The sequence below is a fragment of the Zonotrichia leucophrys genome, chromosome 29 (genome assembly GCF_028769735.1).
Source record: "Zonotrichia leucophrys gambelii isolate GWCS_2022_RI chromosome 29, RI_Zleu_2.0, whole genome shotgun sequence".
NCBI lineage: Eukaryota > Metazoa > Chordata > Aves > Passeriformes > Passerellidae > Zonotrichia > Zonotrichia leucophrys.
In genome coordinates, this window is record NC_088198.1 from 1307705 (window position 1) to 1330457 (window position 22753).

Sequence of the window (22753 nt, forward strand, 5' to 3'; positions counted from 1 at the left end):
GTCCCCAGAGGTGTGACCCGAATCCCCCCAAAACCATCCCCGCGACCCGGTGGCCGGGAGCCAGTGGGCGGCACCGGGACCAGGAACGGGGCGGGAGTGGTACCGGGAACCGGGCAGAAGCGGGACCGGGAATGGGGTGGAACCGGGACCGAGGGTGGTTCCAAGAACCGGGCGGAACCGGGAACCGAGCGGATCCGGGAATGGCAACGGGGCGGGAACAGGAACGGGGCCCGAGTGGTTCAGGGAACGGCGGTAGCGGGGCACGAACCGAGCAGAAATTGGGGCAGGAACCGGGCGGAAGCGGGACAGGGACCGTGACAGGAACCGGGCGGAAGCGGGACGGGGACCGGACGGAAGCGGGGCACGAACCGGACGGAAGTGGGACCGGGGACCGGACGGAAGCGGAGCAGGAACCGGGCGGAAGCGGGACAGCGAGCTGGCGGAAGCGGGGCACGAACCGTGACAGGAACCGGGCGGAAGCGGGACCGGGAACCGGCCGGAAGAGGGACCAGGACCGGACGGAAGCGGGACCGGGGACCGGGCGAGCGCGGGGCCGGAGCCGGGCGGCAGCGGGGCAGCGGCGCCTCGGGACCGAGCGGGACCCATGGAGGTTGTGGGGGGGACAGCGGGGCTGGGGGGGACACCGGGGTCGGGCACCGGCACCGCGGCCGCTCTGACCGACCCCGCCTGTCCGCAGGATCCCGGCCCCGAGCCTGACCCCGGCCCCGGCCCGGGCCCGGCCGCCGAGAGCCCGGCGGAGCTGGAAGGTGAAACCGGGGGGGTCCAGGCACCGGAGGGGACGCGGTGATTTGGGTGTCCCGGGGGCCGTTCCTGTCCTGGGGTCTGGGGGAGCCCCGAGCTGGAGGGTCGGGATTGGGACACCGGGGATATCCCGGAGTTTGGGGTGTCCCGGAGCCCTGAGCTGGGTGCTGTGGGATTTGGGGTGCCCCATGACCGGGGATATCCCGGAGTTTGGGGTGTCCCGGAACTGGGGGTCCGGGATTGGGACACCGGGAATATCCCGGAGTTCGGGGTGTCCCAGAGCTGGGTGTCCCGGATTTGGGGTGCTCCGTGACTGGGGATATCCCGGAGTTTGGGGTGTCCCGGAGCTGGGGGGCCGGGATTTGGGGTGACCGGGGATATCCCGGAGTTTGGGGTGTCCCGGATTTGGGGTGCTCCGTGACTGGGGGTATCCCGGAGTTTGGGGTGTCCCGGAACTGGGTGTCCGGGATTTGGGGTGACCGGGGATATCCCGGAGTTTGGGGTGTCCCGGAGCTGGGTGTCCCGGATTTGGGGTGCTCCGTGACTGGGGGTATCCCGGAGTTTGGGATGTCCCGGAGCTGGGGGTCCGGGATTGGGACACCGGGGATATCCCGGAGTTTGGGATGTCCCGGAGCTGGGTGTCCCGGATTTGGGGTGACCGGGGATATCCCGGAGTTCGGGGTGTCCCCGAGCTGGGTGTCTGGGATTTGGGGTGCCCCATGACCGGGGATATCCCGAAGTTTGGGGTGTCCCGGAGCCCTGAGCTGGTTGTCCCAGAAGTGGGAGTGAAATGGGATTTGGGGCATTCGAAGGTTTGGGGTGTCCTGGGACTTGAGGTGTCAGAGGATTTTGGGGTGTCCCGGAATTGGGAGTGAAACGGGACTTGGGGCACTGGAGGATTTGGGCTGTCAAAGGATTTTGGGGTACCCCGGAGCCCTCAGCTGGGTGTTGTGGGATTTGGGGTGCCCCATGACTGGAGTTAAGGGTGTCCCGGGATTGGGTGTCCGAAATTGGGAGTGAAACGGGATTTGGGGCATTTGAGGGTTTGGTGTGTCCCGGGATTTGGGGTTCCACAGGATTTGGGGTGTCTGGGGTTGGGGGTGTCCTGGGAATGGGGATGTCTCGGGATTTGGGGTGTCCCAGGATATTGGGGTGTCCCGAGATTTGGGGTTTCACAGGATTTTGGAGTGTCCTGGGAATGGGGGTGTCCCAGGTTTTGGGGTGTCCCAGGATTGGGGTGTCCTGGGATTGGGATGTCCCGGGTTTTGGGGTTCTCCAGGTTTTAGGGTGTCCCAGGATTTGGGGTGCCATAGGATTCGGGGTGTCTGGGATTGGGGCTGTCACAAGATTTGGGGTGTCCCGGGTTTTGGGGTTCCACAGAATTTGGGGTATCTGGGATTGGGGTGTCGCAGGATTTGGGGTGCCACAGGATTTTGGGGTGCCCCGGGATTGGGGTGTCAGAGGATTTTGGGTGTCCCAGAATTGTGTGTGTCACAGGATTCAAGTGTCTGGGGTTGGGGGTGTCCCAGGTTTTGGGGTGTCCTGGGATTTGGGGTGTCAGAGGATTTTGGGGTGTCTGGGATTGGGGATGTCCCGGGTTTTGGGGTTCTCCAGGTTTTGGGGTGTCCCGGGATTGGGGGTACCTTAAGATTCGGGGTGTCTGGGGTTGGGGGTGTCCCGGGACTGGGAATGTCCTGGATTTTGGGGTTCTCCAGGTTTTGGGGTGTCCAGGGTTTGGGGTGCCCCAGGTTTTGGGGTGTCTGGAATTGGGGTGTCCGGGGTTTTGGGGTGCCCCAGGTTTTGGGGTGTCTGGGATTGGGGTGTCCCGGGTTTTGGGATGTTCCAGGATTTGGGGTGTCAGAAGATTTTGGTGTGTCCTGGGATTGGGAGTGTCTGGGACTGGGGATGTCCCGGGTTTTGGGGTTCTCCAGGTGTTGGGGTGTCTGGGATTGGGGTGTTGGGGTTTTGGGGTGCCCCCGGTTTCGGGGTGCCCCCTGACGCTGCCCCCCCAGGGGACGCTCACCGCGGTGCCTACACCGCCTTCATGAAATCCCATCGCTGCTACGACCTCATCCCCACCAGCTCCAAACTCGTCGTCTTCGACACCTCCCTGCAGGTGTGCCAGGGCCGGGGGGCACTTTTGGGGCAAAGGGGGCACTTTTGGGACAGGGGGGCACTTTTAGCATCTGGGGGGGGACTTTTGGCATCGGGGGGAGGCACTTTTGGGGTTGGAGGGGCACTTTTGGGGCAAAGGGAGGCGCTCTTGGGGTCAGGGGGGCACTTTTGGTGTTGGAGAGGCACTTTTGGGGTTGTGGGGGCACATTTGGGGTCAGGGTGGCACTTTTGGGGTTGTGAGGGCACTTTTGGGGTTGTGAGGGCACTTTTGGGGTCAGGGGGGCACTTTTGGGGCAAAGGGAGGCGCTCTTGGGGTCAGGGGGGCACTTTTGGGGTTGTGAGGGCACTTTTGGGGCCAGGGGGGCATTTTTGGGGCCAAGAGGGCATTTTTGGGGTCAGGGGGGCACTTTTGGGGTTGTGAGGGCACTTTTGGGGCCAGGGGGGCATTTTTGGGGCCAAGGGGGCACTTTTGGGGACGAGAGGGCACTTTTGGGGCCAGGGAGGCAATTTTGGGGCCAAGGGGGAACTTTTGGGGCCGGGGGGGCACTTTTGGGGTGGGGGGGGCACTTATGGGGTCGGGGGAGCACTTTTGGGTTGGAGAGGCACTTTTGGGGCCAGGGAGGCAATTTTAGGGCCAAGGGGAGCACTTTTGTGGACGAGGGGGCACTTTTGGGGTCGGGGGGCACTTTTGGGGCCAAGAGGGCACTTTTGGGGTCAGGGGGGCACTTTTGGGGTTGTGGGGGCACTTTTGGGGCCAGGGAGGCAATTTTGGGGCCAAGGGGGCACTTTTGGGGCCAGGAGGGCACTTTTGGGTCCAGGGAGGCAATTTTGGGGTCAAGGGGGAAGTTTTGGGGCAAAGGGGGGCATTTTTGGGGCCGAGGGGGCACTTTTGGGGCAAAGGGAGGCAATTTTGGGGCCAAGGGGGCACTTTCGGGGCTCCCTGACCCCCGTGCCTGCAGGTGAAGAAAGCGTTCTTCGCGCTGGTCACCAACGGCGTCCGGGCGGCCCCGCTGTGGGACAGCAAAAAGCAAAGTTTTGTAGGTGAGCAAAGGGGTCTGGGGGGGTCTCTGGGGGTTTTGGGGGGCTGGCAGGACCCTGCTCACCCTGCCTGCCCCCCAGGAATGCTGACCATCACCGACTTCATCAACATCCTGCACCGCTACTACAAATCCCCCATGGTGAGGGCTGGGGGCTGTGGGGGGCTCGGGTTGGGTTTTGGCCGTCCCACCTGAGCTTCCTCCTCCTCCTCCTCACAGGTGCAGATCTACGAGCTGGAGGAACATAAAATAGAGACGTGGAGAGGTGAGGGGGGGTCACTGCTGCCCTTCCTGGGGTGTCCCACCCCCCCATGCCCTCACCCACCCCTCTCCCCACAGAGGTTTATCTGCAAGACTCCTTCAAGCCACTGGTGTGCATTTCCCCCAATGCCAGGTAGCCCGGGGGGCAGGGAGAGGGGCACAGGCGGCGGTGGCAGTGCCAGGGACACCCCAAATCCCCCCTGCCTTGCCCCCCACAGCCTGTTTGACGCCGTCTCCTCCCTGATCCGGAACAAGATCCACCGGCTGCCCGTCATCGACCCCGACTCGGGGAACACGCTCTACATCCTCACCCACAAACGCATCCTCAAGTTCCTCAAGCTCTTTGTGAGTCTCTGCCCCTTGGGGAGGGTGGGGGCACAGCAGGACCCTCGGTTTGGGATGTGCCAGGGTCGCACTGGGACCCCCAGGCCAGGCTGTGCCCGGTGCCCATGCCAGAATTACCCCAGGATGTTCATCCTGGGCTGTACCAGGGGCTGTGCCCTGAGCCTTCCAGCCCAGGCTGTGCCAGGGGCTGCCCTGAGACCCCCATCCTGGGCTGTGCCAGGCCCAGGTGCTGCCCTGAGACCCCCAGTCCAGGTGGTACAAAATGCCAGCCCAGGCTGTGCCAGGGACTGCCCTGAGACCCCCATCCTGGGCTGTGCCAGGCCTAGATACTACCCTGAGACTCCCAATCCAGGTGGTGCAAAATGCCAGCCCAGGCTGTGCCAGCTCCCTGTGCCAGGGCCACACTGGGACCCCCATCCTGGGCTGTGCCCGGTCCAGGTGCTACCCTGAGACCCCCATCCAGGTGGTACAAAGTGCCAACCCAGGCTGTGCCAGGCTCAGGTGCTGCCCTGAGACCCCCAGTCCAGGTGGTACAAAGTGCCAGCCCAGGCTGTGCCAGCTCCCTGTGCCAGGGGCTGCTCTGAGACCTCCATCCTGGGCTGTACCAAGTGCCAACTCAGGATGTGCCAGCTCCAGGTGCTACTCTGGGACTCCCAGTCCAGGTGGTACCAAGCTGAGCTGTGCCAGGGGGTGCCCTGAGACCCCCATCCTGCAATGTGCCAGGCTCAGGTGCTGCCCTGAGACTCCCAGTCCAGGTGGTACAAAATGCCAACCCAGGATGTGCCAGGGGCTGCTCTGAGACCTCCATCCTGGGCTGTGCCAGGTCCAGGTACTACTCTGGAACTCCCAGTCCAGGCTGTACCAAGTGCCAGTCCAGGCTGTGCCAGCTCCCTGTGCCAGGGTCACACTGGGACTTCCAGCACGGGCTGTGCTCAGTGCCCGTTCCAGGATTACCCAGGATGTTCACCCTGGGTTGTGCCAGGGGCTGCTCTGAGACCCCCATCCTGGGCTGTGCCAGGCTCAGGTGCTGCCCCGAGACCCCCAGTTCAGGTGGTACAAAATGCCAGCCCAGGCTGTGCCAGCTCCCTGTGCCAGGGCCACACTGGGACCCCCATCCTGGGCTGTGCCAGGCCCAGGTGCTGCCCTGAGACCCCCAGTCCAGGCTGTACCAAGTGCCAGCCCAGGCTGTGCCAGCTCCCTGTGCCAGGGGCTGCTCTGAGACCTCCATCCTGGGCTGTACCAAGTGCCAACTCAGGATGTGCCAGCTCCAGGTGCTACTCTGGGACTCCCAGTCCAGGTGGTACCAAGTGCCAAGCTGAGCTGTGCCAGGGGCTGCCCTGAGACCCCCATCCTGGGCTGTGCCAGGTTCAGGTGCTGCCCTGAGACCCCCAGTCCAGGTGGTACAAAGTGCCAACCCAGGCTGTGCCAGGGGCTGCTCTGAGACCCCCATCCTGGGCTGTGCCAGGTCCAGGTACTACTCTGGAACTCCCAGTCCAGGCTGTACCAAGTGCCAGCCCAGGCTGTGCCAGCTCCCTGTGCCAGGGTCACACTGGGACTTCCAGCCCGGGCTGTGCCCGGTGCCCATTCCAGGATTACTCCAGGATGTTCACCCTGGGTTGTGCCAGGGGCTGTGCCCTGAGACCTGAAGCCTGGGCTGTGCCAGGCTCAGGTGCTACCCTGAGACCCCCAGTTCAGGTGGTACAAAATGCCAACCCAGGATGTGCCAGGGGCTGCCTTGAGACTCCCATCCTGGGCTGTGCCAGGCCTAGATACTACCCTGAGACTCCCAATCCAGGTGGTGCAAAATGCCAGCCCAGGCTGTGCCAGCTCCCTGTGCCAGGGGCTGCCCTGAGACCCCCATCCTGCACTGTGCCAGGCCCAGGTGCTACCCTGAGACCCCCAGTCCAAGCAGTACCAAGTGCCAACCCAGGCTGTGCCAGGCTCAGGTGCTGCCCTGAGACTCCCAGTCCAGGTGGTACAAAATGCCAACCCAGGATGTGCCAGGTCCAGGTGCTGCCCTGAGACTCCCAGTCCAGGTGGTACAAAATGCCAACCCACGCTGTGCCAGCTCCCTGTGCCAGAGGCTGCCCTGAGCCCCCCATCCTGCACTGTGCCAGGCCCAGGTGCTACCCTGAGATTCCCAAGTGCCAGCCCAGGCTGTGCCAGCTCCCTGTGCCAGCGGCTGCCCTGACCCCCCCATCTAAGCCGTGCCAAAATCTGCCCCAGAACCTTTGGGGTTTCACTCTGAACCCCCCAGCCTGGGCTGTGCCAGGTCCCTGCACACCAGGTACCACCAGCCGTGGGTGGGCACAGCCCTGGCACCTCACCACACCCCTGCCTGGAGATCCCACAACCCCCCCATGCTCTGCCCCCCATTTTTTTGTCCTTTCCCCATCAATCCTGTGCTCAGCCCTGTCCCCTCCCTGTCCCCTCAGATCTCAGAGGTGCCCAAGCCCGAGTTCATGGCACGGACCCTGGAGGAGCTGCAGATTGGCACCTACAGGAACATCGCCGTGGTTGGCACCAGCACTCCCATCTACGTTGCCCTGGGCATCTTCGTGCAGCACCGAGTGTCTGCCCTGCCCGTGGTGGATGAGTCGGGTGAGGGTGGCCTGGCCTGGCCTGGTGTCCCCAAGTGTCCCCTCCTGGGCACCCTGGGCTTGGCTGAGCTGCTCCTCTTCCTCCCCAGGGCGTGTGGTGGATATCTACTCCAAATTCGATGTTATTGTGAGTGCTGGAAAATTCTGGAATGGGGGGAATTCTGGGTTGGGGGGAAAATCCTGGGCTGGATAGAAATCCTGGGCTGGAGGGAAATCCTGGGTTGGGGATAAAATTCTGGGGTGGGGGGGAAAATCCTGGAATGGGGGGAAATCCTGGAATGGGGGAAAATCCTGGAATGGGGAGAAATCCTGGGTAGGGGGAAAATTCTGGAATGGGGGGAAATCCTGGAATGGGGGGAAATCCTGGAATGGGGGGAAGGTCCTGGAATGGGGGGGCAAATCCTGGAATGGGAGGAAATTCTGGGCTGGGGGGAAAATCCTGGATTGGGGGGAAAATCCTGGAGTGGAAGGAAATTCTGGGCTGGGGGGAAAATTCTGGAATGGGGGGGAGGAAATCCTGGAATGGGGGAAAATCCTGGAATGGGGGGAAATCCTGGAATGGGGGGAAATCCTGAACTGGATGGAAAATCGTGGGCTGGGGGGGAAATTCTGTGCTGGGAGGAAATTATGGAATGGGGGAAAATCCTGGAATGGGGGGAAATCCTGGAATGGGGGGAAATCCTGGAATGGAAGGAAATTCTGGGCTGGGGGGAAAATCCTGAGCTGGGGAAAATCTTGGAATGGGGGGAAATCCTGGAATGGGGGGAAATCCTGAACTGGATGGAAAATCGTGGGCTGGGGTGGAAATTCTGTGCTGGGAGGAAATTCTGGAATGGGGGAAAATCCTGGAATGGGAGGAAATTCTGGGCTGGGGAGAAAATCCTGGGCTGGGGGAAAGGGGAGAAAATCCTGGAATGGGGGAAAATTCTGGAATGGGGGGAAATCCTGGATTTGGGGGGAAAATCCTGAGCTGGGGAAATCCTGGAATGGGGGGAAATTCTGGAATGGGGGAAATCCTGGAATGGGGGGAAATCCTGAGCTGGGGAAAATCTTGAAATAGGGGGAAATCCTCGGTAGGGGGAAAATTCTGGAATGGGGGGGAGGAAATCCTGGAATGAGGGGAAATCCTGGGTTTGGGGGGACACTGTGGGATGTTGGGGGCCTCCTAATGTGTCCCCAATGTTTGTCCCTGCCCCAGAACCTGGCAGCTGAGAAAACCTACAACAACCTGGACGTGACGGTGACGCGGGCGCTGCAGCACCGCTCCCACTACTTCGAGGGCGTCCTCAAGTGCTACAAGCACGAAACGCTGGAAACCATCATCAACCGCCTGGTGGAGGCTGAGGTAACAATCCCGGCCTGCTGGGGGGGTCTCTGAGGGAACACTGGGGGTCCCTGCACCCCCTCAGCCCCTCGCTGTGTCCCCGCTTTGCCCAGGTCCACCGGCTGGTGGTGGTGGATGAGAGCGATGTGGTGAAAGGGATCGTCTCCCTGTCGGACATCCTGCAAGCCCTGGTGCTGCCCCAGGGCCCCTGAGGCAGTTTTGGGGTGGGATTGGGGTTCAGTCCTCTCAATCCCCCCCAGATCTCTTCTCCTGTATCACTGTGCCCCCCCCCCCGGGCTGGTGGGGACCCCCGGGGGATGCCCCCACTCACCAGCAGCACCCAGCAATAACCCCCAGCCCTGGGGCAGCCCTTTCCCTGGGTGGGGGGCACCCCACAGCCCCCCCCATGCCGTGCCCTGCACCCCAAAGCCGTGTGGGGTGATGGGGGCAGCCCTTGGCCCCCCTTGGGGTCACCCTTAGCCATGCCAGGGCTGTTCTGTGTGGCCTCTGGTCCCTGTCACCCTGCACCCTCTCCCTGGGTTTGGTGACACCCACCCGGCCCAGGGACCCCCCCCACACCCTCGGGGGTCTCCCCCAGTGTCCCCCCACCTTCTCCCTGGGTTTGGTGACACCCACCCAACCCAGGGACCCCCAAAAAACCCCCGGGGGTCTCTCCCAGGTCCCCCCACACCTGCCACCTTCTCCCTGGGTTTGGTGAGACCCAGGGACCCCCCCACAAACCCTCGGGGGTCTCCCCCAATGTCCCCCCACCTTCTCCCTGGGTTTGGTGACACCCACCCGACCCAGGGACCCCCCCAAGCCCCCCGGGGGTCTCCCCAAGGTTCCCCCACACCCCGCACCCTCTCCCTGGGTTTGGTGAAGCCCACCCAACCCAGGGACCCCCAAAAAACCCCGGAGGTCTCCCCAAGGTCCCCCCACACCCGGCACCGCTTCGTGTGTGAGGACAAACCACGAATAAACACAGACCTGGCACCAGCCTGGCTCCGTGCAGGGCACGGGGGGCATTGACCCGGGCACGGGGGGTGTGTGGGGAGGGGGTGTGACCCCCCCCCTGTGGGAAGGGGGAATCTGCTGAGCTCACCCAGACCCTAAATCCCTGTTTGTTACGCCTGTGGCTTTTCTAAAAGGCCGGGATTGGGGATGGGACAGAGACGGGGACCCGGCAGGACATGGGGACCCTCTGGTGGGCACCGCGGTGAGCAGGGGGAGTCAGGCAGGGGCTGGGGGAGGTTGAGGGGGCTGAGCGGGATGTTGGGGTGCCCTGGGGGGGTCTCGGGCAGCCGGGACAGCGCCGTTCGCAGCCGGTGTCCGCAGGGGAGGTGCGAGGCCCGGCCGTGCTGAGCGAGGCACATTCCTGGCGGGGAGGGGACGGCCGGCCCGGGGAGCGCGTCCGTGCCAGTGCCGGGCTCCGGCAGAGCCAGGGGAGCGCCGGGCAGGTACCGGGGGGCCCGGGGGACTCGGGAGGGGGGCCGTGCCGGTTGCCATGCCGCCGCCGGAGGGTTGCTAAGCTCCGCTCGGAGCCCGCGTGGGCTGCAGCGCTCGGTGCCAAACCCGCCATCGCCTGCTTGTCGCAGGGGGGGAAGGGATCCCGCGGGGCGAGGGAAAGGGGGGGGGACACAAACACACACACGCGACACACCGACACCCCTGGGACGGCCGGTGGGGTCCCCGCCGTGCGCCGCTCCCCCCGGGGTCAGCGTGGCCCGAGGTGGCACCGGGCGGGACACGGGGGCACCGGGGGCACACGTGCGGCAGGTGGGTGCGTGCGGGCGGGCTGGTGGCACCGCCGAGGCTCCGCTGAGCGTCCCCCCGCCACCGTGGGGACCCCCCTGTCGGCCGGGGCAATGCTGGGGGGTCCGGAGCGGGGTGGTGCGGGGCGCCTGCGGATCTGCGAGCGGACCAAGCTGGTGCTGGTGGAGATCGACACGGTGGCGTGTTGCAGCCCGGGTGGTGCCGGCATGGCCGCGGGCTGCTGGCCCGAGCCGCCCTGGACCTACCGCCGCATCGCCGGGGAGTACGCGTGAGTGGGGACCGCCATTTGGGGCTGGGGGGGTCCGCCCTGCTCCCCTCCCCTGCTCCCCTCCCTCGCTGCCCTCACTCCCCTCTCTGTCTTGCAGGTACCTGGAGAAACGCTTTGTGGCCGAGCTGGCCCCCCCTTGGCCCCCAGTGCCCTCCAACCCCCCTTGTCGCCTGCAGGACTTCACAGCCCGGCCCCGGGTCCCCCCCACCCCCTGCCCCCCACCGCAGCTTGAGGGGCTGGGGGGCAGCAGCGGACCCTGGGGGGGTCACGCCGTGCCCACCCCTCGGCCCGCGGTGTCGGGGGACAAGCAGGGCCCCCCCACGTACGAGGTGCACATGCAGCGGGTGCAGGCGGCCCACGGCCGCCGAGGGGGACCCCCCCCTTACATCGCACCCCCCGCCTATGACGGTCCCCACCGCACCCTCCAGCTGCGACCCCCGCGGGGACCCCGCAGCCCCCCGGCGGCTCCTCCTCGGGCCCGGGGGGCTGTGCCGGGCGCCTGGAGCCACACTCTGCCCCGGGCGGCCACCGAGGCCAAGCACCGGTGGCCCCGTGCGACGCTGCCGTCCCCAGCAGGGCCTGGCACCGGCCCCCGGCACTGCCAGACGCTGCCACGGGCAGCAGCCGGCCGGGAGCGGGCACCGGGGCGCGGGAGGGGCCAGCGGGGAACGGGGGGCCACGTCCTCATCGATGCCACCCGCGTGGTGGTCCGTGCCCAGTACGTGCCACCCCCGCAGCGCCAGCAGGTCCGCTATGCCAGGGCATCCCCTCCTCGCAGCCCTTCGGTGCCCGCCGGGGTTGGCAGCGCTTCGGCAGCGCCCTCGCCGCCCCGGGAGCCCCCCGGCAGCCCCCGCAGCCCGTGGCACAGCCCGGGGGGCTGCAGGGGTGCCCGGGGGCGGCCCCCGCCGCGGCGGCCGGTGCTGTACGCGCAGGCATTGCGGGAAGCCGTGTCCCGCATCCGCCGGCACACGGCGCCCGACTCGGACTCGGATGCCGAGAGCAGCGTGGGGGGGTCCCGGCAGCGCCTCTGCCGAGACCCCCGAGCCTACAGCAGCAGCAGCAGCAGCCTGGAGAGCGCCGGAGCCCCCCCGGGCCCCGCCAGCCCCACCCCGGCCTGAGGGGCGGGGCTTGCCGGGGTGTGGCACCTTTAGGGCGGGGCTTGCCGGGGTGTGGTTCTCAGGCGCTCAGGGCTGGAGTTCCCACGGGCTGACCCCAATAAAAGCTCCGGGATCCCCTGCGCTGCCTCTGTCCCTGTTTGTGGGAGGTCGGGGTGGGGGGAGGGTGTCACCCCTTCAGGTCACTCCGTGCCCCCCAACAAGCACTCAGGTGTCCGGGCACGCCCCCGTGACATCCCCGGTGTCCCGTTACGGTGCCGGGGTCAGCCGAAGGTCCCGGGTGTCCCTGCGGCCACCACGGTGCGTCACAACACGGGCAGGACGTGCCAGCCCCCCCCGTGCCCCCCATAATGAGCAGGTGACACAGCAGGGCTGGCCCTGCGCCACCAGCAGCCCCACGTCACGGCCGGGGGGGGACCCCCCGTGAGTCACTGTCCCCCCCAAACAGCCGCCACCTCTCTTAGTCACGCTGCAGGAGGGGAGGGCAGCGAGGGAGGAGGATCCCCAGGAAACCGCACAAATATCGTGGCCAATTTGCGCGTTATTTAAAACCGGCTCCTCCCCCGCCCCCCCGGCGCGACCCTGTCATTATCGCGGTGACACCGGCGCGGAGGTCACGGCACGGGGCAGCCGCGGCGGCCGGGCCACCCCGGGAGGCTGGGGGGGCACCCCAAGGCCACGTCACCCCCCCCAGTGTGTCCCCCTGTGCTGGCACGTGGCCAGGGTGGCATCCAAGTGCCACACCTGGCTCTGGCCACAACGGCAATTGCAGCGCCCCGCGGTACAGGGGTGGTTCTACAGCCGGTATGGTGGCACCTGGCACGGCTTGGCATGGCCTGGCACGGAATAGGATGGTTGGCAAGGTGTGTGTGAGCCGCGGATTGTCACGGCACGATGCAGCCTGGCACAGCCTGGCATGGTTTGGAATGTGGCTTGGTATGACCCAGAACATCTTGGCATAGCTTGGTATAGCCTGGCACAGCAGCCTGGCACGGCTTGGCAAAGCCCAGAACAGAGCTCAACTCAGCAGCCTTGGCACGGCGTGGCATGGCCTGGCACGGAATAGGATGGTTGGCAAGGTGTGTGTGAGCCACGGATTGTCACGGCACGATGCAGTCTGGCACAGCCTGGCATGGTTTGGAACGTGGCTTGGTATGACCCAGAACACCTTGGCACAGCCTGGTATAGCCTGGCACAGTTTGGCATGGCCTGGCACAGCTTGGTATAGCCTGGCACAGCTTGGCACAGCAGCCTGGCATGGCTTGGCAAAGCCCAGAAGAGCCAAGCTCAGCTCAGCAACCTTGGCACAGCTTGGCATGGAGAGGAACAGCTCGGAACAGCTCAGTGCAGCCTGGCAGAGCCTGGCACAGCCTGATGCCACCTGGCATGGCTCAGCACAGCTCAGCACTGCTCGGCAAAGCCCAGAACGCTTGGCACAGCTGTGGCTCATCACAGCTGGGCACGACTTGGCACACCTTAGCACAGCCTGGCATGGCTCAGTTTGGCACAGCACAGCACGGCATGGCCAGCACCAGAACAGCTCTTTGCGACTTGGCACGGCTTGGCACAGGCTGGTACAGCCTGGCACGGCTCAACACAAACTACCACAGCTTGGCACGGCCCAGCACAGGCTGGCACAGCTTGGCACAGGCTGGTACAGCCTGCTACGGCTCAGCACAGCCTGGCACAGCCCAACACAGCCTGGTATAACCTGGCACGGCCCAGCACAGCCCGTCACGGCCCGGCGCGGTGCCCGGCGGGGTGCCCCAGACGCGGGGGCAGCGGCGCTGCCCTTCCCGTGGGATCAGCTCCTGCCCAAAGCCGCTCCCGCCGGGAAATTCACCTTCTAATTCGGGCTGCGCCGGCGCCAGCGCCTTCCCCCGGCACCCCCGGGGCACCGGAACGCGCCGCAGCCTCGGGGGTCCCCCCGGGGCCACCGGGGGCTCAGCCCGTGCGGGTGACAACGCCCGGGACCGGGGGGTCTCGCCCGGTACCGGAGCCCCCGGAGAGGGACGCGTGTGGCCGCCAGATGTCGCCGCGCAGCCGGTGAGCGATGGCACCGGGGGGCACCGGGGGGCACCGGGGGGCACGGGGGTCCTGCCTGCCCCCGGAGCGGTGCTGTGTCCCCAAAGAACCGTCAGCCACGTGTGACATCCGTGCCGGGCAGTGCGGTGTCACCGGGGCTGGCGATGTCCCCGCAGGGAGCTGTGACCCTCGTGTGTCACCGGTGACGGCGGTGTCCCCAGAGCGCTGTGCCAGCTCTGGCTGCGCTCCCAGAGAGCCGTGAGTGTCGTGGGTGCTGGTGGTGTCTGAGAGCTTTGTGTGTCACTTGTGACAGCGATGTCACCACAGGACTGTCCCCATGTGTGTGTCTGTGCTGCTGCTGCTGTCCCCAGACAGCCACAAGCCCTGTGTGTCACTGGTGGTGGCTGGCGTCCCCAGAGAGCCGTGTCTCATGTGTCACTGGTGTTGGCAATGTCCCAAAGGAGCCTTGTCCATGTATGTGCCAGTGCCGGCGGTGTCCCCAGCCAGCTGTGACCTTCGTGTGACAGCAGTGTCCCCAGAGATCTGTGTCCATGTGTGGCAGTGTCCCTGCAGAGCCGTGACCCTCATGTGAAACTGGCACTGGCCGTGCCATGTCCCAAAGGAGCCCTGTCCACGTATGTGCCAGTGCAGCAAGCTGTGACCCTCCTGTGTCACTCGCGACAATGGTGTCCTCAAAGATCTGTGTCCATGTGTGCTCTGCTGTTGGCAGTGTCCCCGCAGAGCTGTGACCCTCACGTGCAGCTGGCACCGGCCATGCCATGTCCCAAAGGAGCCCTGTCCACGTATGTGCCAGTGCAGCGAGCTGTGACCCTCCTGTGTCACTGGTGACACTCTGATGACAACGATGTCCCCAGAGATCTGTGTCCATGTGTGCTCTGCTGTTGGCACTGTCCCCACAGAGCCGTGACCCTCACATGCAGCTGGCACCGGCCATGCCATGTCCCAAAGGAGCCCTGTCATGTGTCACTGGTGTTGGCAATGTCCCAAAGGAGCCCTGTCCATGTATGTGCCAGTAATGGCGGAGTCCTCAGTGAGCTGTGACATTCGTGTGTCACTGGTGTCCCCAAAGATCCGTGTCCGTGTGTGCTGCTGTTGGCAGTGTCCCCACAGAACCATGACCCTCACGGGCAGCTGGCAATGTCCCAAAGGAGCCCTGCCCATGCATGTGCCAGTGCTGGTGGTGTCCCCAGCCAGCTGTGACATTTGTCACTGGTGACACTCTGGGACAATGGTGTCCCCAGAGATCTGTGTCCATGTGTGCTCTGCTGTTGGCAGTGTCCCCGCAGAGCTGTGACCCTCACGGGCAGCTGGCACCGGCCATGCCATGTCCCAAAGGAACCATGTCCACGTATGTGCCAGTGCAGCGAGCTGTGACATTTGTGTGTCACTGGTGACACTCTGGTGATAACGATGTCCCCAGAGATCCGTGTCCATGTGTGTGCTGCTGTTGGCACTGTCCCCACAGAACCATGACCCTCATGGGCAGCTGGCAATGTCTCAAAGGAGCCCTGCCCGTGTATGTGCCAGCGCTGGCGGTGTCCCCAGTGAGCTGTGATATTTATGTGTCACTGGTGACACTCTGGTGACAACGATGTCCCCAAAGATCCGTGTCCATGTGTGCACTGCTGTTGGCAGTGTCCCCACAGAGCCGTGACCCTCACATGCAGCTGGCACCGGCCGTGCCATGTCCCAAAGGAGCCCTGTCCACGTATGTGCCAGTGCAGCAAGCTGTGACCCTCCTGTGTCACTCGTGACAATGGTGTCCCCAGAGATCTGCGTCCATGTGTGCTTGCAGCTGGCACCGGCCATGCCATGTCCCAAAGGAGCCCTGTCATGTGTCACTGGTGTTGGCAATGTCCCAAAGGAGCCCTGTCCATGTATGTGCCAGTGCTGGCAGTGCCCCCAGCCAGCTGTGACATTTGTGTGTCACTGGTGGCAACGATGTCCCCAAAGATCCGTGTCCATGTGTGCACTGCTGTTGGCAGTGTCCCCACAGAGCCGTGACCCTCACGTGCAGCTGGCACCGGCCGTGCCACATCCCACGCGTGCCAGCAGCGCTGTCCGTGTCCCCGCAGCGCGGTGTCACCTGCTGACACCCTGACCGTCCCCACCCCACCGTCCCCGCCGCGTCCCCGTGTCCCTGCCCGCGGTGCCGCCTCTCCCAGGCCGCGCGAGGAGCCGGTGGGAAGGGTCCGCTGAATGCGGCATTGTTGCGCGGGGTTGGAGTCACAGATAATTACCTCAATTAGTTACAATGGCAGAGTAATAAATACAGGCTTAGCGGCTCCTTCCCCACTGCGGCTTCTCAGATTAATCCAGCCCGGGCGAGCGGAGCTGAAAGGATTGATGGACAATTCATTAAACCCGCCGAATGCCGCACAAGGCACCCGTGAAGGCCGGCGTTAGCCCCCGGCGGCTCCGCTTTGTCCCTAATTGTTCGTCTCGGGCATTGGTCACCTATCAGGGAGTGGGTGACGGCGACGGTCCCCCCGGGGCTGGCATGCCCGGGGATTAGAGGCCAGCGCTGCCACCGTTGCTGGGCGCGTTGGCCCCGCGCCGGAGGAATGCGGCGGATGGGAGGGGGCGGCCGGACAAGCCGGGAGCTGGCGGGACGTGGGTCCGCATCGACCGGAGGCGAGGGGAGCCGGGACGGGGCTGTGCCGCTGGTGATGGTGACAGGGGATGCGATGGGATGCGATGGGATGGGAGGGGATGGGGATGGTCCTGCAGGTGGGATGGGGCCAGGTGGGCACAGCTCTGTGTGTCTGTCCTGCACCTCTGGATGCTGTTCTGTCCTTCTGTCGTGCATTTCTGGAAATGGCAGACTCCTCCTGCCCCACACTTCTGGGCACTGTCCTGTCCTGTACCTCTGGGAATGCCACAATTCCTCTGTCCTGCACCTCTGGGCACTGTCCTGTCCTGTCCTGCACCTCTGGGAGTGACACAATTCCTCTGTCCTGCACCTCTGGGCACTGTCCTGTCCCTCTGTCTGGATTCTGGGAATGACACCGTCCCTCTGTCCCACACCTCTAGGCACAGCTCTGTTCTGCATCTCTCTGTGTCATCCTGTCCCTCTGCCCAGAAACTTTGGGCATTGTCCTGTCTTTCTGTCCTGCACGTTGGGGAATGTCACCACCCCACTGTCCTGCACCCCTGGGCATGGCTGTGTCCCTCTGTCCTGCACTCCTGGGCATGGCTGTGTCCCTCTGTCCTGCACCCCTGGGCATTGTCCTATCCCAGTGCCCCATATTTCTGGGAATGACACCTTTGTCCTGGCAGCCCTCCTGTCCCTCTGTCCTGCATTTCTGTGTGTCTCTCTGTCCCATGCCCCCAGCCAGAGCCCCCCTGCACCCCATCCCTGAACGGGGCTGTCCCATCCCTCAGCAGGCCCAGCTTGTGGCCACCATCCAGCTGTTACCCGGCTTCCCAGATGTGACAGCCTGCTGCAGGATGGCACCGCCCTCTCCCTGGCCCTCAGCTGGCCCACAGCAGCTATTTCCAGCACCCAGGAATATTTGTCCACGCCAGGGGAGGTCTGTGCCCCGTGCCCAGGGTGCCCCTGCCCACCTGAGGGTCGCGGCTGCCCGAGGTGCCCAGCAGGACACGCAGGAAAAGCTGAGTAACAGAGGTGACTTATAAGAATGTCATTATCTATATTCCTGACTCCTACCGCAGGAAAACAGGCTATTTTCATGCTGAAGCAGGAGCAGAATTTAGCAGGCAGATAACCCGGCAGGCGGGAGATGCTCGGAGGGTTATTTCGGGCTGTGTTCCTTTCCAGGCGTTTTCCTCGCCTTTTGGTATTTTATTCTCCACGCTGGGCTGTGTTTTGACCTTGGCGCGGGCAGCGGGGGCCCCCAGGGTGTTTTTCCCCCCCCTCCTTTGAGTCTCGAAACATCAACTTTTCCACTATCGGCTCCGCGGGATATTTCGGGTGGTGGCAGCGCCATCCCGCAGCCTTTGATGCGGTGCAGCCTCAGGGGCCCCGAGAGGTTCCCGGCTCTGGGGGGAGCCCGGGCTCTGGGGACCCCCGGGACACCGGGATGGGGGTCCCCCAAACACAGAGAAGGAGGTTTTGATGTCCCCAAGTGTGAAATAATGGTGCAAGGGGGATGTGTGGAGCCTGTGCCCGTCCCCGTGGGATGCCTGTCCCAAAAGGATGCCCTTCCCAAGGGTGCCCGCTCTGGGGATGTGCCCACCCCTTTGGGACTTATCCCAGAAAAAATCCCAGCTCAGGGCACGTCCTGAGAGCTGAATTCCCATCCTGGTTGGGTGCCCACTCCTGGACTGTCCCAAGAGGATGCCCATTCCAAAGGGATGCCCATTCTGATGGGATGCCCATTCCAAAGGGATGCCCATTCTGATGGGATGCCCATTCCAGAGGGATGCCCTTCCCAAGGATGCCCATTCTGGAGATGTGCCCACCCCTTTGGGATGCTTATCCCAGGGAAAAACCCATCTCAGGGCACGTCCTGAGTGCTGAATTCCCCATCCTGGTGTGGTGCCCACTCCAGTGGGAGGACTGTGCCAAGAGGATGCCCATTCCAAAGGGATGCCCATTCCAGAGGGATGCCTTTCCCAAGGGTGCCCATTTTGGGGATGTGCCCACCCCTTTGGGATGCTTATCAGGGAAAAATCCCATCTCAGGGCACGTCCTGAGTGCTGAATTCCCATCCTGGTGGGGTGCCCACTCCAGTGGGAGGATTGTCCCAAGAAGATGCCCATTCCAGAGGGATGCCCATTCCAGAGGGATGCCCATCCTGAGGGAAGCCTGCCCCGCAGAAATGCCCATCCCATGCCAGCAGAACACCTGCCAACCACGGAGCTGCACCCCCCCGCTTCGCCACATCATTTCTCTTGTGGTCACACACGGACGTAGGGCTGTTTGTGGGGCCAGTGGCCATCTCTGTCCCCTCTGGCCCCTGCCCCGGTAACCCCGGTGCCCTCCCCCGGCCCTGCTTTTCCCCCGGAGCCGAGGGGAGCCGTCAGCCCCGGCCGGTAGCGGTGATGGACGATGCTCATTCCCTGTCTGTCGTCTTGTACCTCCCGGGGCCGCTCCCAACTCCCGGCCTCGGCGGCACCAGCCCGACCGCCCCGGCAAATTCCAGCATCGGAGATGCTGCAGTCAAGGTGCCATGGTGATGGGCGCCGCAGCCCTGGGGATTGCACGGTCCCGGCCGGGAGCGGCGGCGGCGGCGGGAATGGCTGCGATGGAGACGGGCACAGCGGGAGAAGGAACGGGGTCTGCGGGGAGGGGATGGCAGAGAGTGGAGGGAAGGAGGAGAGAGATGGACAGACAGCAGCCAGACAGGCTGATGGACGTGGAATGGGGATGGAGAAGTGATGGATGGACAGATGGACAGCTCATCGCACAGTTTGGGATGCATTGGTGTCCCCCCTCCTTCCCCCAGCTCTCCCCAGACACAAATCAGGGCAGGACTGATAAAAATATATTCTTTATTCTTCTCTAAAGGCTATCAATGACACCTGTAACAAAGCATCATCATTATTAATTATTATTATCTTTCATTATAAAAAACAGGGCCTGGGGCCAGCGAAGCAGGGTGGGGGGGGCGGCAGCACCAAACCGTCCACAATAAATATTTTATTTACAGCAAGAAGTGACCCCGTGGAGCCGGGGAGTGGCCGGCAAGGTGCTTGACACTGAGCCCACCCATGGCAGGACGGGGGTCCCTAGGACACATCCACACCCCGCACCCATAGGTGCCTTCAATCCAGCCGGGCACCCGTCATGGGGGGTGGGTGGCGCTGACCCCCTCCGGGGCCGGGCCGGGCAGCTCACAGGCACTCGTGCAGCACCTGGGTGTTGGTGCAGTTGAGGCAGCTGACGTGGCAGCACCAGTGGAAGGTGCAGTTGCAGCGCTCGGTGACGCGCTGGGTGCGCGTGCGGTACCCGCGCCCGCAGCACAGCAGCTCGCACCCGTCCAGCCCTGGCGAGGAGCTGTTGCAGAACCTGCCAGCCGTGCCCGCCGTGCCCATCTTCCCGCTGTAGGTGCAGAAATTGGGCGATTTCTCGAAGTACACGAGGTCGTGGGGCGAGGGGGGTTTGTGGGCCGGGTTCTCGGGCTCCAGGTGATGCAGCTCCACCCGCGACGCGCGGTTGCTGCCCTTGTTGCCGTAGATGACGCGGGAAGCGCCGTCGAAGCGATCCTTCAGGACATCACCCACGGCACGGAAGGTGGGCAGCCGCATCCAGCAGGTGCGGACGGTGCAGGAGCCCGACATGCCGTGGCACTTGCACTCCTGGCGCATCTCCGAGAAGACAGTCTGGAAGGAAAGGGGAATTTGGGGCTTTGTGAGCAGCCTGGGACCCCCCTAGGGACCACCGTGCTCCTACACCCCTCATTTCTGCAGGGTCACATCACTCAGACATCACTTGTTCCCAAAGACAAGCACAAAACCCATCTCCAACTGTTCCTGACACACACATGGGAACAGGCAGAAGGTTTTGGTGGCCGTGCTCATCTCTGTGCCCACCCCAGTGCCCTCAGCAAGCCCCCGGTGCCCTCACCATGCGCCCGGCCTCGTTGTTGTGCAGGTTCATGAGGAAACGCAGGTCCCGGCCCTTCTCGCTGGAGTCCACAAACTCCCTCCCGAAGAGGCGGCCAAAGTCGATGTTGTCACTGCAGCCCCCCCAGTGCCAGTCGGGACCCCCGGGCCCACGGCGCCGGTAGTCACAGGTGCAGGACTCGATGGACCCCTCCGAGCACGACCGGGCCACCGAGTGTGTGACGCCAGCGCTGGTGATGGCAAAGATGAACGCTGTCTCCCGGCAGCCTGTGGAGGGAGCGGGGCCTCAGGGTGCTGCCAGGATGGGGAGGGGGCACCCACTGGCACCCCCAACCCTCCATCACAATGAGCTGGAGATGCCCCATAGACACCAGGGGTGCTTTGATGAGCATCCCAACTCGGGGGTGCATGGAGGAGGTCTGGGGGACCCCCGTGCTTCCCCTCCCACCAGCCTCACCCCTGTTGACGATTTTGCCGAAGATGTTGGGGCCCTGCGAGGTGGGGCAGTTCCAGCGGCGGTTGCGGAACTGCCACTTGCACTCCTTGATGGCGGTCTGGAGGCCGGAGCTGACGCTGTGCAGGATGCCGGGGTTCTGCCGGATCAGCTTGCGCTGCTTTCGGCTCAGCAGCTGCAGGCTGGGGTCCAGCACCAGCTGCACGTTCTTGGAGTCGGTCAGCAGGTTGGTGGACGAGGCCACGTTGATGATGCCCCTGTGGCACAGGTGGGCATGGTGACCCCAGCGCCTCCCTCCTCACCTCAGCCGCCCTGCAGGTTCCTCGCTGCCACCGCAGCATCCCCTGTAGGGATCCCAAAGGCGGCTCGCAGCCCCGTGTCCCCCCACACGCCCCATTCCTGCTGTTCCTGTCCCAGCCCCGCCCTCCCGCCTCACCACCCCGGTGCCGGTACCGGTGCCGGTGCCGGTGCTGTCCGACTCACCACCACCGCCCGCTGTTGTTCACTGCCAGCGTGTTGGAGAGGGAGGAGAGGGCCAGAGCCCAGAGTGCCCGGAGCGCCAGCCCCAGCGCGGCGGCGCGCATGGCTCCGGCCCCGGGAGCCCCGGCAGAGTGCGCGGGCGAGCGGCCGTCCCGGTATTTATGGTGCCGCAGAGCCCCCGGCCCGGCCGCTACATCCACGCGTGTTTCCGGACGCGCGGGGCGGCTCCGAGATCAGGACGGCCGCGGGGGGACGCGGGGAGCGCCGGGCGGGCGGGCCGGGCCGGCACCGCCGCCGCCACCGGGCTGCAGCCGGTGGCCGGGGCGCGGCGTCGGGGGTGCGGTGCCCAGCGCGCACCGACCGGGCCCCGGAGCGCGGCGTCGGGCGCTCCGTTCGCGGTGCCGCTTCTGGGGAGCCGGTGCTCGGCACTCTGTGCGTCGGTACCGCTGCTGTTTCTCGGCGGTCCGTGCGCGGTAGCCGGTGCCGGTGGTCGGTACCGGCAGCTCCCCGGGGAGCCGGCACGGCTGGACTCGGCTCGGCGCGGCGGGTGCACAGCGCTCAGCACCCGGGAGCATCTTCCAGCCCCTTCCCTCTTATAGGGGCGGCGCGGAGGGTCCCCGTGGGCCGGTCCCGCCGCGCGGGGCCTCCCCGCGTCCTCGCCCTAACAATGGGGAGCGGCGGAGCTGCGGCATCTCTTACGGGGCGGCGGGAGCGGCGGCGCCGGGGCTGTCCGTCACGGCCCGGATTAGCCCGGCGGGGTGGCTGCGCCCCGGCCCCGTGCCCAGAGCTCCCGGCTGCCGCCCCCCGCCTTCCCCGCCGTCCCGCGCACACGTTCTGCAGGCACCGGCACCGGCCCGCGACAGCTCCCGGTGCGAGGAAATGCCCACCCGGGATGGCCCCGGACGGCTCCGGGCGCACGGAGGGAGCGGGGAACGGGGATAGCCCGGGATGTCCCGGCACAGCCCGGGGTGCACAGGGACAGCAGTGACGGGATCTCCCGGGACAGTCCCGGGCGCACGGGGGAGGCAGAGCTCCGTGACAACCCAGAGCGCACGGGAAAGGCCGGGGACACCGTCCTGGGGCTTTCCGGGGACGCGACGTGCCGTGCCCAGGGACGGGGACCGTCGAGGCTGCCGGGCGCCCCTCCGGAGCCCCCGGAGCCCTGTCCCGTCCTACTCCGTGCCCGGTGGAACGGGGGCTACAGCCTCTTCCAGCCGCTGGAGCCCGGCTTGTCCCGGGCTGTCTCGGGCTGTCCCGGACCCCCGTGAACGGTGTGTACAACCCGCGTGGGCGCGGCACGGCCCCGCACGGCTCCCGCTGCCCCGGAGAGCCCGGTCTGGGCCGGTACCGGGTGTCGGAGGTAGGGATGGACCGGAGGGATTGAGGGAGGGCGGACAGAAGGAAGGGCAGGGGGTGCTCGGATGGCGGCGGCCGGACGTGCCCATGGCCAGAACCAGCCCCACGGGCACGCAGGGCCGGTGCTGGCCCGGTCTCGGTTGGGACACGACTGTCCCCGTCACTCCCCGCCCGGGCCGGTTGTGGGCGGGTGTGAAGTCCCCAGTGCGGGGCCCGACGGGCCGGGGGCCCTGAGCTGAGTCCCCCGTTGGGGCGGGAACCGGGGGGGGTAATCCCCCGGCCGCGG

At 65.2% G+C, this 22753-nt stretch overlaps 3 protein-coding genes across 6 annotated transcripts; 2 read left to right on the forward strand and 1 right to left on the reverse strand.

The window, feature by feature from the left end:
* Positions 1-267: 267 nt before the first annotated feature.
* PRKAG1 (protein kinase AMP-activated non-catalytic subunit gamma 1) lies at positions 268-9016 on the forward strand. 4 transcript variants are annotated; one of them, XM_064734908.1, is made up of 12 exons: positions 283-610; positions 698-767; positions 2775-2878; positions 3837-3918; positions 3997-4055; positions 4134-4179; positions 4254-4308; positions 4394-4520; positions 6956-7121; positions 7210-7247; positions 8319-8465; positions 8558-9016. In XM_064734908.1, exons 1-12 carry the CDS (start codon positions 605-607, stop codon positions 8654-8656), a joined length of 999 nt encoding a protein of 332 aa, XP_064590978.1. In that variant the 5' UTR covers positions 283-604; the 3' UTR covers positions 8657-9016. The 4 variants fall into 4 exon arrangements, with proteins under 4 accessions (XP_064590980.1, XP_064590976.1, XP_064590977.1 ...); XM_064734906.1 differs by having other exon boundaries at positions 277-610; positions 3837-4055; XM_064734907.1 differs by lacking the exon at positions 4254-4308 and having other exon boundaries at positions 277-610; positions 4309-4520.
* A 589-nt stretch (positions 9017-9605) lies between these two features.
* DDN (dendrin) lies at positions 9606-11720 on the forward strand. Its single transcript, XM_064734652.1, has 3 exons — positions 9606-9660; positions 9780-10485; positions 10583-11720. Exons 1-3 carry the CDS (start codon positions 9606-9608, stop codon positions 11601-11603), a joined length of 1782 nt encoding a protein of 593 aa, XP_064590722.1. The 3' UTR covers positions 11604-11720.
* A 7366-nt stretch (positions 11721-19086) lies between these two features.
* On the reverse strand, positions 19087-21243 carry WNT1 (Wnt family member 1). The gene is made up of 4 exons (XM_064734770.1): positions 21115-21243; positions 20635-20888; positions 20179-20444; positions 19087-19934 (listed from the first exon to the last, which is right to left on the reverse strand). The coding sequence occupies exons 1-4, from the start codon at positions 21213-21215 to the stop codon at positions 19446-19448; spliced, it is 1110 nt and encodes a 369-aa protein (XP_064590840.1). The 5' UTR covers positions 21216-21243; the 3' UTR covers positions 19087-19445.
* Positions 21244-22753: the final 1510 nt, after the last annotated feature.